Raw genomic sequence first — 14,459 nt, 5'->3', positions numbered from 1 at the left:
GCCTGATATCTGCAGCTGGCCTGGAACCAGGAGCGCCCGCGGTGACACCGCTGCTGGCACCCAGGGCCGGCACCCTCAGCCCCGCCCAGAAACGCCCCATTCCTACTGCTAACCCCTCCCCCAATCTGTTGCGCCCACCAAACCCCGCGAGGCGAGGTCGCCCCGAGCCCAGCTGGGCCTCCCTGTAATTGCCCCAGGGAACCCCAAGGGGCAGGCTGCCTGTCTAGGTGGCCGTTGGTCACTCGGGCGCGGTTCAAGGGCCCCTTTGTGTGGCGACCGGGCTGGCACGGGCGGACACGTCCTTGGGCCTCCTTTGGAGCTGTGGTCTGGGCTCAGGGGAAGCGCCCGCGGGGTCGGCCCGGAGGTGGGGGACACCCGACAGGCCAGGAGGCCCAGAACGTGGGGGGGGTGCCAGAGTCCCAGTGACCTGGCTGCGGGGATGCAGTGGCTGGGAGGGGGCAGCGGCGTCAGAGCCTAGGTGACCCGGTGGCGGGGAAAGGGGGAGTGTCGCGGGGCGGGGCGGGGCGGGGCGGGACGGGGCGGGTGACCGGGCGGCCGGGGCAGTCACGGGGCGGGCACGCCGCACCTAGCCGCTTCCCTGGCGCGCGCGCTCTCCCCACGCCGCCCCGCCCCTCCGTCCTCGCAATAAGGGGCACGGGCGGGGCGGGGAGGAGGGCCAGCCGACGCCAGCCCGCAGGTCGGCCTAGCGACCGCGGTCCGAGCCCTAGGCCAGCGCCGTCGGGGCTCCGAGGGCGCCGCCGCCGAGCGCGGCCATGGATTTCTGGCCGTGGCTGACCGCGGCGCTGCTGCTGCTGCTGCTGCTCGTGCAGCTGAGCCGCGCGGCCAAGTTCTACGCCAAGATCTCCCTGTACTGCGTGCTCTGCTTCACGGTCTCCATCGTGGCCGCGGTCGTCTGCCTGCTGCGCCACGGCGGCCGGACAGTGGAGAACATGAGGCAAGGGGGCCGGGCGGGGTGGGGGTGGGGGGGCAGGGCCGGGCGGCCGCCTGCTTCCGCTTCCCCAACTTTCTTCTCTCTTTCCCTCCTTCCTGCCCCGCCCGCGCCTCTCCGGAGCTTTTGGGCGGGCGCGCGAGGGGAGGGCGCCGCTGGGGAGGCAGGCGGGGGTGGGTAAGGGTCCCCGGGAAGCGGCGTCACAGTGTGTGCCCACGCTGTTGCCGGGAGGCCCCGGCGGAGGGCAGGCACTGACGGATTTAGACAGGTATCGGCCTCCGGCGCCGCGGTGTCCCTGAGTCCTGCCCAGGGCGTGCGGGTGTGGGGTGCCAGGCGGTGGGTGGCGCAGAGGCTGGGCCAAGCTGGGAGAGGCTCAGTCTTCCTTCCCCGGGGGGGGGGGGGAGGGGGACCGAGGCCAGCACCTCCGGGCTTACCCCCCATACCCACCCCCCCACCCCCGTGGCCCCGCGGGAGCACCGCCCCCGCCTGGACCGCACTGGGGTACTGGTGGTTCCTCTCCTTTCCAACCCCCCTCTCGCCCACCCGCCAGGTGATGAATGTACCTGGTCCTGGGCACTTCCGCAGGTGCCTCCTTGCGTTTCCATCCTCTGCTCAGAGAGGTGGGAGGTTCCACACTAGGGAGGGTGGAAGTTGGCCCTAGGGGTCCAGCTCCAATCCAGGTGAAGGAAGGGGGTGGTGGCTGGAATTTGCCTCTGGAATCCTCCCAGACCCAGGGAGCTTGGCTTTTGGGAGTGGGTATAGGGTGTGGAGTGGGCAGCTCAGGCTGGGCTGACCAGAAGAGTTCATGGTCTCTCTGGGTCAGAAGGGTGGTAGGGGCTGTGGCTGCCAGAGAGGGGGCTCCTTGCCTTTCACCTGGATTCTGATGGAGGGTGGAGCTGTTGAACATTTCCCTCTGTGGCTTCTGCACTGGCCGCTTGGCTGTGGCTTGGTGTGGGGATATTGTGGTCCCTGAGGGCCCCCCCGCCCCCATGTGGTTACAGGGCAGTAGGTGAGGGTTCCTGGCTTTCTACCATCTCTGTGCTTGCCCGTAGCAGGCTGATGCCACTAGGACTGACCCGTACTGCATGGGTCCCCAGGCCTTGTCTTCAGGGGTCTGTGGCTTCACATGGCACTGAGAGTGGGCATGATGGCTCAGACTGGAGGGCCCATGGGTGCTCAATAAGATTTGGCCCCCACACTCAAAATGGCCCAGCCAGCGTCCCAGGACCCACACACAGGCCCCAGGCGCTGTCCCTTCAGCGTCAGTCTTCCTAAGGAGTGCCCTCTGGTGAGGGGAGCTCCTCACCAGAAACAGGAGTTCCTCAGAGCTGGGCCCCCACCACTCCAAGGCAGTGGTGCCCCCAGCTTCGTGCATCTCTGAAGGCCTGGCCTGGCATTAAGGCCCTGGGACCCTGCCTGAGTCTCCACCCTGCACCTGCTGGGGGCTGGGCCTGGAGGTGCAGGAAGGGGTGGTACTGAGTTCAGGGTGCTGCCCTCTTGAAGACAGGCCAGGAGCTGGCATGTCTGGTTCTGAGGCAGCAGGGAGCCCTGGGCCTGGCTTTCCTGGGGTGCAGGGGGGAGCTGGGCCCAGAGCAAGTTTCCAGTAGAAGTGACAAGAGATCCTGGAGTAATCCCCCACCACACACACACACACACACACACACTCTGTGTCATTAGGTGGACTCTGCAAGCGGCGTCCTTGTCTTTTAAAGGCTCCCCTGTCTCTTCCAAGAGTGCCCTGGACAACAAAGCTGTTCTCCAGGGGTCAAGTCAGGAGTCACCAGCTCTGTTTCTGACAGAGTGGTTGGACCTGGTGGGCGGGCCACATTAGCGCTTGACTTTGCTGCCCCACCCTGCCTGGCCTTGGCCCTCTGGCCTCTGCTGGCCTCTACTTGTTCTCCTCAGCCCAGGGCCTGACTTGGGCACCCAGCCTCACCTGAGATTCTGGCCACTAGGGCTTCCCCCTCTAGACCCCAGATGGCCTGGTGGTGCTTGGGTGGGGCTTCCTGCTGCGCCCTTCCCCAGGGCAATCGCCAGACAAAAACTCTTTAAAGGAGCTGCTCTAGGACCTAACAGCAGGGAGAAGGTGGGCCAGGGGGGCCCACAGCCTGCACCCCTGCATCCCCAGATCCCACAGGGATGGGTCACAGTGATGACTCCCCAGCGATGGCTAGGGTGGGGGTGGGGATGCAGAGTTGGGATGGGGTGCTTGTGAAGGTGACTTTCCAGAGGGATGTGGCTGTGGGGGAGGGGAGGCTGAGAAATGCAGAGAAAGAAGAGGTTCTGTGTCCAGCAACAGGACCCAGGAAGACGGAGTGAGTGACAGGCTCCCCCCCCCATTTCTGGCCCCTTCTGGGCCGGGGCAGGCTAAGTCTGCCCAGTTAGTCCCAGGACCCATGAGCACCGTGGGTGCCTGGCTTTCTCCTCTCCAGTCTCACCTGTTTTCCGGAAGTGTTCTGCCGATTATGCTCTATGCCAACCTCCACTTCCAGCTCCTGAGCACCCAGTCTGTGCCGCAGATGCCTCAGCCTTGGGGGTGGATCAATATGTGTTCCGTTTTGCAGATGAAGAGTTTGAGGTTCAGAGAAGCAACCTGAAACTAAGGCCTCCGAAGCAGGGAGGGGAGGAGGTGGTTGTCCGGGTCCCAGAGCTAGGACATGGCAGAACCAGGACGCACATCCACTGAGTGCCTCCGAAATGCATGCTTTTCCTTTTTCCTCTGTGCCCTCCCAGCGCTAGGGTCTGGGGACAGCGCCAGCGCCGTGGTGGTCTTGGGGCTGGAGCCCAGGCTTTGGGAAAGCCCTGAGTTCTGGGAGGGGCATCCCCACTCTACCGTCTCCCCCACTTTCCGGTCTTCCCCCTGAGCTGTAGCGCCTCCCCATGGGACTCTGGGTTGGCCCCCAAGGAGACAATTGCTGTTGAGACTCAAGTTCTGAGTGTGCCAGGAACAGATGATCAGAGGCAGACTGTCTGACCAGGCTGGGGGTGCTGAGACCAGGGACCCGCCTTGGGCTGGCGGTGTCTGCAGGGCTAGTGGGGAATAGCAGGCTGCGTTCCTTGTCCTGGGAGACGACAGATGCCCTTATCACACCCATTTGACAGAGAGGAAAGTGAAGTCCAGGAAAGCTGTGAGTTAGGATTGGATTTGGCTGTAGGATCAGGAAACCCTCAGAATAGGAGCTTAAGCAGAGTTCCCCCTTTTTTTTTAATAACTTTTTTTTATTATTACTTTCAGGTGCACAAAACAATGTCATAGTTCGACATTTATCATTTATATCCCTCACACAGTGACAACGCCATCCCCCCATCCACTCAGAGTTCACTTTTTCATACATCAAAGGAAACCAGAGCTGGGTGGCCTGGGGCCACAGAAAGCTTCAGGCTCCTCTAGCCTGTGGCCCCACTATTCTCAGGGTCCAGCAGGCCACCATTGTGGCAGGACCTCTGGGAACTGGATGACGTATATCCTGTGGCCAGGACCTAGGCATATGGCGTGTCTCTTAGCAGCCAGGGAGGCAGGGCAGTGAGGCACTCGGCCTGTGTGGGCCGTGCTCATGTTAAACACTGAGGAAGCCAGAATAGCCCAGCATCTTGGCCAGTGCTGCCTGCCACTGAGTGGTCCTGGGGGGGAACGCATGGATAGGGACACAGTGCGCCTGGGGCGCCCCACAGCACCTGGGGCTGGCTTGGGGCCCTGGTCTTGAAGGAAAGTCCACCCTTGTCCTGCTGGGGTGGGATGGCAAGGGACAGATAGACTCTCCTGGGCCCAGAAACCAGGGCTCCCACCAGCCCTGGAGACTTGCTCATTAAGAGGGTTGGGAGGGTTTCCTTGGCCAGTTTGTCACTTGTGGGCCCCCTCTTTCTAGGTCCCTGGTGTTCACTCCACTCCTGCACAGCCGTCTTAGCATTTCTGGTCGTCTGCACAGGCTGAAGCGCCTGCCCTCCACTCCTGTCCCTTCCTTGTGCTCCAGCTCAAATGACACTTGGAAAATGCCCCTACTCTGCCAGGTGGCTTCACTGGGGCCTCCCATCCCCTGAGCAGATCAGCAGAACCTGTGCTGCCTTCCTGGCAGGGCTGCCCCAAGTCAGCCCTACCACAGCCCCTTGCTCTGTGGGGCACATCCCAAGGCGTCTGAGGACTGGCTTGCCTTGGCCAAAGCAGCTGCCCGGGTCTCCTGGGAGCCTCGCAGACCGTCCAGGGGCCGAGGGCAAAGGTCAGCAGGTGGGCCTGCCTGGCTTTGAACTGCTGTGCAGCTACCTGGAGCAGATGCCAGGTGGGGGAGGAGTGGGCTGGCCGAGGGGGGGAGGCTCTGTTTTCATTTACTTTGGGTTCTTCTTTTCTGCTTGTGTCATCATCACAGCTGCTGTTATAGAGGCTCCCATGGTCCCACATGTTTCACGGGGTGTCCCGCCCTTATTGTGCTTAATCCCTCCACCCCCTTCCTATGTCACAGGCTGCAATGGAAGCTTAGGGAGGTCAAGGTTATTGCTCAAGGTCACAGCTGGGGAGACGGGAGTCAGGATCCAAATCCAGGTCTGTCTGACCTATGGCTTGGGAGGGGCCCAGGTGTCCTTGGGCCAAGCATATGAGATGGTCCAAAGGGGCTGGCTGCCAGGCGCGCAGTCTGGGCTCCCACTGCCCCGGAAGGATCTGTGACGTTTATGGCGCTCCCTTCTAGGCCAGTAGTCCTGGTCTGAGGTTAAGTGGAGGGCTCCTGAAAAGATCGGGAAGGGTCAGGCTTTCTTCTCTGCCTGAGGAGCTGGATACTCCTGTCGGCAGTGGGAAAGGGCGTGCTCCAGGGGCCACCGGCCATGCTGGAGAAAGCCCACACCAGTCACCCCCTGGCAGCCATCACTGGTGCTCTGGAACACCCAGCCAGGTACCCAACCCATCCAATGGCCACTTGGGTTTTAGGCAACTTTGGCTCCACTCCACTGGCCTCCCTGGGAAAGCAGGGTCATGGGATCCGGGGCTGGAGGATGTGGGACAGCGGCCAGAGAAGTATGTCCCAGGACCAGCAGCACTGACACCTGCCCCAAGCTTGGGGACAAAGGACGGCTGGCACTCAGGATGAGGCCTGGGCTGGACAGGCAGGGCCACCTGGGGTGATGGTGGCTTCGAGGTTCTGGCTAGGACAGGGGGACAGCCACTTCCAGCGCTGCTGGGGGTTGGGTGGGGGCTGTAGAGCCGGGGGAGGGAGTGAGGCCTCAGCACTAGCTTCTGGAGTCTTGCGGTTTTGAACCCTTGCAATCCCCTAGCTTTTACCCCACCTCCAGCATGCCCTTTGCCTGGCATTTTTCACATGGTTTTCAAAAACCAGGTTAAGAGGTGGGTTCTGGCCTATCCTGGCTTCTCTGCTGTGTGACCTAGGGCAGGTTACTTAACTTTGCTGAGCCTCAACTTCCTCATCTGCATAATGAGTATATACTGAGTGTACTGACCTTGTGGGGATACTGTCTGAAAAAAATGGGATGGTTCAAGTGGAGCCCTTGGTGCAGTGCTTGGTGTACAGTAGCTGTTCAACAGACGTCACTTGGGGGGGTTGTTACCAACCGGCTTTGTTTGCCTGGGTGCTACGTGCCTGGTGCCACATGGTGGGTCCCCGGAAATGTCTGCTGACTATAGGAGCCTCTGCAGAGCTTGGTTTGCTTCCTTCCTCTTTGAGGAAACACTGTGAAAATGATAATATATATTCTCCCACCACTTTTACAGAAAATCTTGACAATATGGGTGGGACATTGGAAGAAGAAAAAGTGGGTGCCCACGTGGGCACTGCCTGGCTTTTCTCACTCCCAGGATGCACCGCAGCTCACTGTAATCACACCGGCTGCTGTATTTTTCAGTGTGTGTGAATTCAGTTATTTGTAAAAGTGTAGAGAGCATGCTGCCATGGGAGCCTCCATCTCCTGAAGCAGTCTGTCTGTCCCTCCCTGAGCCTTTGGTCCTGGTAGCATGGCTTCTGCCAGGCTGGCTGGGCTCCCGGCTGGGGCGGGCACGGGAGGCAGGGGAACGATGTGGAGGGGCGCCTGCTTAGGTCCTACTGCGTGGGGTTGATACATAGTATCTGTCTTAGTTCAGAAACAGTAATAGTGTCCCATCAGTCCCTTAAATATGATACAAAAAGAAACACAATAGAGGAAGTCCCTCTGTCAGATGGTGGGGCTGGCTGTGCAATGTTCTGCTGAACTGGACACTGAAAAATGGTTACGGTGATCAATTTTATGTCATGTGTGTTTTACTACAATTTTAAAAAGAAAGACCAGAACCAGCAAATCCCACTACCAAGTGGAACCACTGTCCATTTCCTGTGTGGCCTGAGATTTTCCCTGTGCAGCACGGTAGGGAGAGGCAAGCATGTGTAGTTACCTTTAGAAGTAGGATTAGAAATCAGAGGAATGTTCTTGCAGTAAATAAATGCAGATCGCCGTTGTTATTTTCCTCAGCTGCAGCAGGCTGTGAAATGGACCCTGATTTATTTCACCTCTCCCTCCTGGGGGGCATTTAGGTATTTTCAGATTCTCCTAATTCAGACCACACTTGAGCGTCACCACAGCTACCCATAACTGCCTTTGGGTAATTCCTGGAAAGCAACTTCAGGTGAAAGGAACTCGGTTTCTTAAGGGCTTTTGCGGAGTGCTGCCAACCTGCTCTCCAGAAGCATCTGTGGCTCCCAATACTGCCAGCATCTCTCGGGCTGACACCTCCCATTACCAGTCTTTTTAATCTGTGCCAATCAGAAGAATGAAAAAAGGGTTTCTTGTTTCAATGGGCATTTCTCTGGTGGATAGTGAGATGGAATTTTTTCCATGTTTATTGGACATTTATGTTTTTTCTTTTTGTAAAATGACCACTTATGTCCTCTCCTTGTCTCCTTCAATCATCACAGTGACCCGAGAGGCTGTCTTTTGCAGATGAGAAAACTGAGGCTCCCGGAGGTGAGACAGCCAGGCAGTTGTTCCAGCCGCTGTCCAGGGCTTACAGCCGGGGCCCAGCCCCTGAGTGGACGGGACAAATGGGCAGGTCTGGCCTGAGCCGGCTGAGGCTGGCGATGTGAGGAGGAAGGCCCTGGCTTGCAGATCCAGGGAGGGATGGCAGGTCTGATCGTGAAAGCAGCCCAGGACTAGCCACTGTGCTCCTTGAGCCTCAGTTTCCCCATCTGCAGCATGAGGCAATGAGATGTGTCCGCGCTTCTGACAGGAATTAGGTTCTGTGAGAGGCACAGCCTTTCAGACACAAAAAGACAAATCCCGTAGGACTGCACTTACACGTGGTCCCCAGAGGAGTCCGATTCAGAGACAGGAGGTAGATGGGGGGGCCGGGGCTGGGGGAGGGGCGGGAGTGAGTGTTTAATGGGGACAGGGTGTCAATTTGGGGAGAAGAGAAAGTCCTGGAGATGATGGAGGGGGTGGGCACACGTGTGACTGCGCCTAAGGCCACTGAGCTGGCACTTAAAAATGAGTGAGATGCTCGATTTTCTGTGTGTTTTCCCACAATTAAGACCCGGGTCTGGCTTTGAGTCAAAGGGCCCTGACCCACTCTTTTGAGAGCCAGCTGTCGGTAACCTCCTGTGTAGGGTGGAAAATCCCGCCCCCTTCCCTCAGGACTGGTGAGGAAGGCAAGGGACCTGGGGGGCGGGGGGGGCAGCCACAGGAATCTTCTGGGAGAAATGCAGCAATTCTGGGTGGGTGGGTAGCACATCCCCAGCCCCCTGCCACCCACAGGGGGTGAGAGGGACCCAGGGCCCTGCAGGGAGCCGCAGGGCAGTGAGCTCACACCTCAGACTTGTGACTAGGCATCCCCCTGAGGGCTGACCCCTCAAGGGCACCGGTCCTGTCCCAGCTATAAGCAAAGCATCCTGCAGAGCAGGGCCCTGAGGCGGCCGGTTCTCCCTGTGTTCTCCACACCCAGCCAGCCACCTGCAAACACAGGCCTTGTGGATGATTAGCGCTCAGAAGACACAGGTGCCCCTGGACCCACCTGGTCACGCCCATTGAGTGCTGCTTGGACAGGCCCCTCAAATTCACGGGTGCCTCAGGGAAGCCTCCTGTGGGAGCAGGGCCTGGAAGAGCCTTGGGTTTCCAAGTCAAGAGTCCCGGGCCCACACACATCCCGACTCCACAACTTTCTCTCCTGGTGACCTTGGGCGAGGTCTTTGACCTTCCTAGGCCAGTGTCTTCATCTGTGAAAAGGGGACGCTGGACCTGCTCTGTAGGGTGGGGGTGAGGAGTGAAGCAGCACAACCTCCATGTGCCTGGTCTCGTGAGTCCCCTCCGGGTGGCTTGCCCATCATTCTGGAAGCTCCTTCAGCTCCTTGCAAAGGTCACTGCTTGGTACCGATGCTTACTTCCTGGTGTGGCACTACCTTGAGGGGACGGTCACTTCCCTGGCTGGGTCTACTCCCCTAGAGTGTGTGGGTGGGGGCCTTGCTCACACCTGGGACCTCTCCCCACGTTGGGTCCTTCAGTCACTGACACGCTGAGAAGCAGACCCAGCCAGGCCCTATGGGCTCAGCCTCCAGCCCCTTCCAGCTCGGTCCCCACTTGGCTGAGCAAGCAGAGGTGTGGGGTGAGGGCCAGGTGACATGGGCAGGACCCTGGAAAGCAGACGTGGAAGTAGGTGCCCTCCCCTTTGCTGGGTGTCTGCCCCCAGAGGCTTTGCTCCCATCTGTCTGGCTGGGGTGGCGGGAGGCAGGGCAGCCCTTGCTGTCCCCTTGAGGGACAGGACCTGAATGCTCTGGATGGGGGGGGCTCCGGGTCACGTAGCCAGCCCACGAGAGGGTTCGCAGGCCCTGTCGGCTGCGGGCGTCTGTGCCGTGTCTCCCTCCAGTCCTGTATCGCGACACCTCTCCCAGGCCTCCAAGCCAGTCTGAGATGGGCCGAGGGCAGCGGCACCTCTGCTCACTGGCATCGTCCCCCCTCAGCATCATCAGCTGGTTCGTCCGGTCCTTCAAGTACATCTACGGCCTCCGCTTTGAGATAAAGGGCCGCCAGAAGCTGGAGGTGGACCACCCCTGTGTCATCATCTCCAACCACCAAAGCATCTTGGACATGATGGGTGGGTACGCTGAGGGTCTGGCAGAAGAGCCGGCCTTTCCCAGCCACAGGCTCAGTCCAGGCCACCAGCTGGTCCCTGGGGGAGGATGCTGCTTCAGGGAGGTGGAGGCGGGGCCCCCATGAGCTGGCAGGGGAGGGGGGCCTGACAGACCAGGGGACCAGTGCCTCCTTCCAGCCACAGGCCTTGAGTGACACTGGCACGAGGCCCCCCACTCACCGGCAGCCGGGAGCTGTTTAAACTCCTTCCCTTCACAGGCCAGAAACAGGCTCAGAGGCCAAATGGCTTTGCCCAGGGAGCCGGTGGGAAGGCAGGACCCGCCCAGGCCTGTTGGTGGTCAGGGCACAGGGCGGCAGGGTCTCCCACCTCCTTGGGGAGGTGGCTCCAGGCTCTGAGGCCTGCCTGTCTCTCTCTCTCTCTCTGCCCCCCTCCCCCTGGGTGCCCGCAGGCCTTATGGAAACCCTCCCCCAGCGCTGTGTGCAGATCGCCAAGCGGGAGCTGCTCTTCACGGGGCCCGTGGGCCTCATCATGTACCTGGGGGGCGTCATCTTCATCAATCGGCAGCGCGCCAGGACCGCCATGACCGTGATGGCCGACGTGGGCGAGCGCATGGTCAGCGAGAACGTGAGTGCCAGGGCTTGGGGCTGCCGCGCATGCTCAGCGAGAACGTGAGTGCCAGGGCTTGGGACTGCCCACGCTCGCGCGCTGTCTTGGCGGGAGGCAGTGCAACTTCCTCTGGGCAGAAACACACTTCACCGCACGGCTGCAAACCGCACACAGACAAGTCCTCTCTGTGAGCGGTGTCCCCTGCTGAGAAGGGGGGCAGCCTCCCTGGGGCGGCCGTGGGCCATGGGTCGCAAGCCTGCCACAGCTGCCTCCTCTGTCCCCTGCAGCTCAAAGTGTGGATCTACCCCGAGGGCACGCGAAATGACAACGGGGACCTGCTGCCTTTCAAGAAAGGTGCCTTCTACCTGGCAATCCAGGCCCAGGTGCGTCCATAGCCTCACCTTCCTGGGGGTTGGGGAGGCTGGTCCAGGTTGGCTTAAGGCTGAAGGGAACACTCTTTCTGGGCAGGTGGCAGGGCCTCACCACCCCTCTAGCACCTGGGCCCTGACCTCAGGAAGGTCCTCTGGGCCCCTTCACCGACTCTGAGTGACAGGCCTGACACCAGGCCCAGGGCGGGCACCTGATGAGGCTCAGTGACCAGCTGGAGTAACGCTCGGCTCCGCTGTGGCCGCACCTGGAGTTGCAGCGCCCCCACTTCCTAGCTGGCCAGGCGAGGGTCCCCCAGGGAGGGGGTGGTAGAAGAAGCCCGTCTGCTGAGCTTATTCTGGAGGGCAGTGCCGGGTGTTCATTCAGGCCCCCAGGACCCTGGCTGGGGTGAGAGTGGGCAGTGGGTGTAAACGAGTGGGACCCACAGTGTGGGGCAGGTGGGGCCAGAGCTGGAGGTGGGCCTGGGTAGAGCAAGCTGTGAGCTCTGCTCTGGGACCTTATACTTTTCTGGTCCTTGACCTCCAGGGGTGCAGTTTGTGTCCTGGGGCCTGGGAGTGATGCCAGGTGTCACATTCATCCACGGGGTGGGGTCTCCTGGTGGGTGAAAGATGCCCTGTCCTACCCAGGTACCATGCTGGGGGCATCTGTGTATGGAAACCATCATCTGGGGTCAGAAAGGGCTTTCATCCTGCCCATCTGGGGCCTGGGGTCCAGGTGGCGACTTTTCTCCTGTCCTCCACCTGTGACAGGTGGCCTCTAGCACCGCCTGGTCCTGGCCCTGAGCAAGGCCAGGTGAGCCCTCCTGCCAGAGGCTCCCAGCTAACCCCCTGGGTGCAGGAACTGGCAGACGGGTGGAGAATCCCTGAGCTGGGGACCTCCAGAGTCTGGGCTCCGATCCCAGCCCTGCCCAAGCAAGGCTCTCCCACCTTCTGGGCCCGTGGCCTCTGTAGCCAGGAAGTGGAGGGCACTCCTTCCAGGTGCCTGGGGCTGATGTCACTTCCCTTTGCCAGTGGCATGGGGAGGGTGGTGGGAGAGGAGGCATATCTGGTGGGGCTGGGACAGCAGCAGCCTCAGCCAGGGGACTGGATGCAATTTCCCGTCGTCCTCCCTTCTCCCTCAATCCCCCACCCACCACCTGCTTGCGTGTAGCCTCCCTGTTTTCCCAGCCCCCCTCCGGTCCTCTGTGGTGCCTGGGGAGAGGCTCCCTAACTGCCAGGTTAATGATTTGCCTCAGGCACCACTTCCCACATTGCAGTCACCACTGGACTTGACCCTGGTGTCTCCTGGGAACAGCAGCAGGCCCTGCCCCCTCCCTGCGCTAGAGCTGCCTCCAGCCTCCCCAGGGTGGGGGCGAGGTTGGGCAGGGAGGGTGGATGGGGAGACCTCAGCAACCTTCTCTAGCCCCACTGGGGAATCTTAGGACCCAATGGGGGACACAGACGTGGGTCGGATGGGCGTGTGCCAGGAAGGCTTCCTGTAGGAGGTGATGCTTGAGTGAAGAAGAGCAGGAAGAGTTTATGGAACTCGGCCACCCGGCCCATGAAGGGTGTCCCAGGCCCGGGGGTCAGTGTGGAAGGGCACTGAGGTAGGACAGCGTGTCTGTCTGGCAGCTGCTCCAAAGTGGGCAGGCGGGTGACAAGGCACGTGAGCTCACCCTTGGGGATGAGTGGTCTGAGGTGGGTCGTCCTCAGGCTGCCCGCGTCTCCCTGTACACAGGTGCCCATCATCCCCGTGGTGTACTCCAGTTTCTCCTCCTTCTACAACCCCAAGACGAAGCTCTTCACCTCAGGTAGCACCCCCGCCGCCTGTGCACACACAGCCTGTCTCGTCCTTGGTCACTGTAACACCCGGGCCCCTAATATAGTGCCCATTTCCAGTGGTTACTGTAAGCCAGACTCCTGCCACACAGTAACCATTAGAAAGAGGGAGGAAGGAAGGGGGGAGGGAGGGAGGGAGGGAGGGAGGGAGGAAGGGAGGCAGGGAAGAATTGTCTCAGCTATGGACTATGAGGTGTGTGGTAGTGGGCCCATTTCCCAGATGAGGACACTGAGGCTCCCAGACTGTGTGCGGGGTGCCTGAGTTCACACACAGGTCTAGGCCACATGCACAGCTCAGGGGGCTTGAGGCGAGCACCTCCTGTGCTGAGGGTGCATCCAGACCTGATTCCCAGGGCAGCAGCCTCCCAGGCACCCCCATGCCCACAGGCCACAGAGCTCAGGGCTTTTGCCTTTCCCTCCAGTCCCTGCACCTGGTCCCCAGGTGGAAAGGTGGGGTCCAAGGTTGAAGGGCAGTGGGGAAGGAGCCAAGCTGTTTGCCCACATCCAGGATTCTGTGCAGCCTAAACCATTGTGGAGATGGAGTAAACGTGGGTGGGAGCTGCCTGGGAGCGGGCGGGGGCATGAGTGCTCTCTCGGGAGGAAATGTTCAGTACTTTGGGTGGTGCTTACAGCGTACACGGTTATCCAAACCTACTGAGTGTGTACATAGGAGCTGTGGTGATTGTGTAAGTTATTCTCAGCCAAAAGCCAACCACCCGAGGCTGGAGTGTCCAGGGAAGCAGCCAGCCTGGCTGGGCGCTCGGGGGCTCTGCAGGGAAGCCTGGTCAGTGGCTGAGGGGGAAGGGAGGGGGTTCAGCTGGGACGAGAGGCTGCAGCATTGGGGCCAGGGCAGCAGTACAGGTGGGGCCCCAAGCCCCCCAGGCTGTTGATGCCCACCCCACCCCCAACAGCAACCATCAAGGTAGAAGTGCTGGACGCCATCCCCACCAGGGGCCTCACCGTCGCTGATGTCCCCACACTCATGGACAACTGCCACCAAGCCATGAGGACCACCTTCCTCCGCATGTCCAAGACACCCCAGGAGAATGGGGCCACTGCTGGGTCTGGTGCCTACCCAGCCCAGTAGCCAAGGCCTGGGGTGGGGCAGGACTTGGGGTGGGGCAGGTGGGGACAGGACCTGACTAGAGTATGGACAGAGGGACCCCCACCCCACCCTGGCTGCCAAATACCAGTGTCCCACTCCCACAGTTCCCTGGCTTCCATCCAGGCCCCTGTCACTGGCCTGGGGTCCAAGCCCTTGATGCCCCTGCAAAGGAGTCAGCTGGAGCCTCCCCAAGCTCTGAGGGCAGGGCCTCACCCACCCTGTGCCTCCAGGATCCGCATGTAGAAGGAGCCCTGGGGCCAGAGCAAGTGGCCTGAGCTGAGGCCTCCGCCCTCCTGCTGGGCTCCCAGCCATGGGCCTGTATCAGGTCTCAGGGAGAGGCAGGCTCTGGGGTGGGGTCTGTACCCCGCCGGCCCTGGGGAGCACGTGCTGAATTGGTACCGCACTTGGTTGTTTTTTATAAATGAACTCTTGGAAGTGCCTGGTGAGTTGTGGTCGTTAAAAGGGTGGGCGGGGCTGCCTAAGGCTCCATCCTGGATGAAGGGTGGCACAGCCCAGGCGGCGCATGGGGTCTTCCAGGCTCCC

The 14,459-nt window shown here is 60.8% G+C and overlaps 1 protein-coding gene across 1 annotated transcript; it reads left to right on the top strand.

The window, feature by feature from the left end:
* The first annotated feature begins 560 nt into the window (after positions 1-560).
* AGPAT2 (1-acylglycerol-3-phosphate O-acyltransferase 2) lies at positions 561-14,355 on the top strand. The gene is made up of 6 exons (XM_074331344.2): positions 561-955; positions 9,871-10,004; positions 10,450-10,625; positions 10,895-10,990; positions 12,711-12,783; positions 13,723-14,355. Exons 1-6 carry the CDS (start codon positions 774-776, stop codon positions 13,896-13,898), a joined length of 837 nt encoding a protein of 278 aa, XP_074187445.2. The 5' UTR covers positions 561-773; the 3' UTR covers positions 13,899-14,355.
* The last annotated feature ends 104 nt before the right edge of the window (positions 14,356-14,459 follow it).

This window comes from Rhinolophus sinicus, chromosome 16 (assembly GCF_057876585.1).
Source record: "Rhinolophus sinicus isolate RSI-liver-muscle chromosome 16, RSI-T2T, whole genome shotgun sequence".
Classification (NCBI taxonomy): domain Eukaryota; kingdom Metazoa; phylum Chordata; class Mammalia; order Chiroptera; family Rhinolophidae; genus Rhinolophus; species Rhinolophus sinicus.
This window is presented reverse-complemented; position numbering and strand designations above follow the sequence as displayed.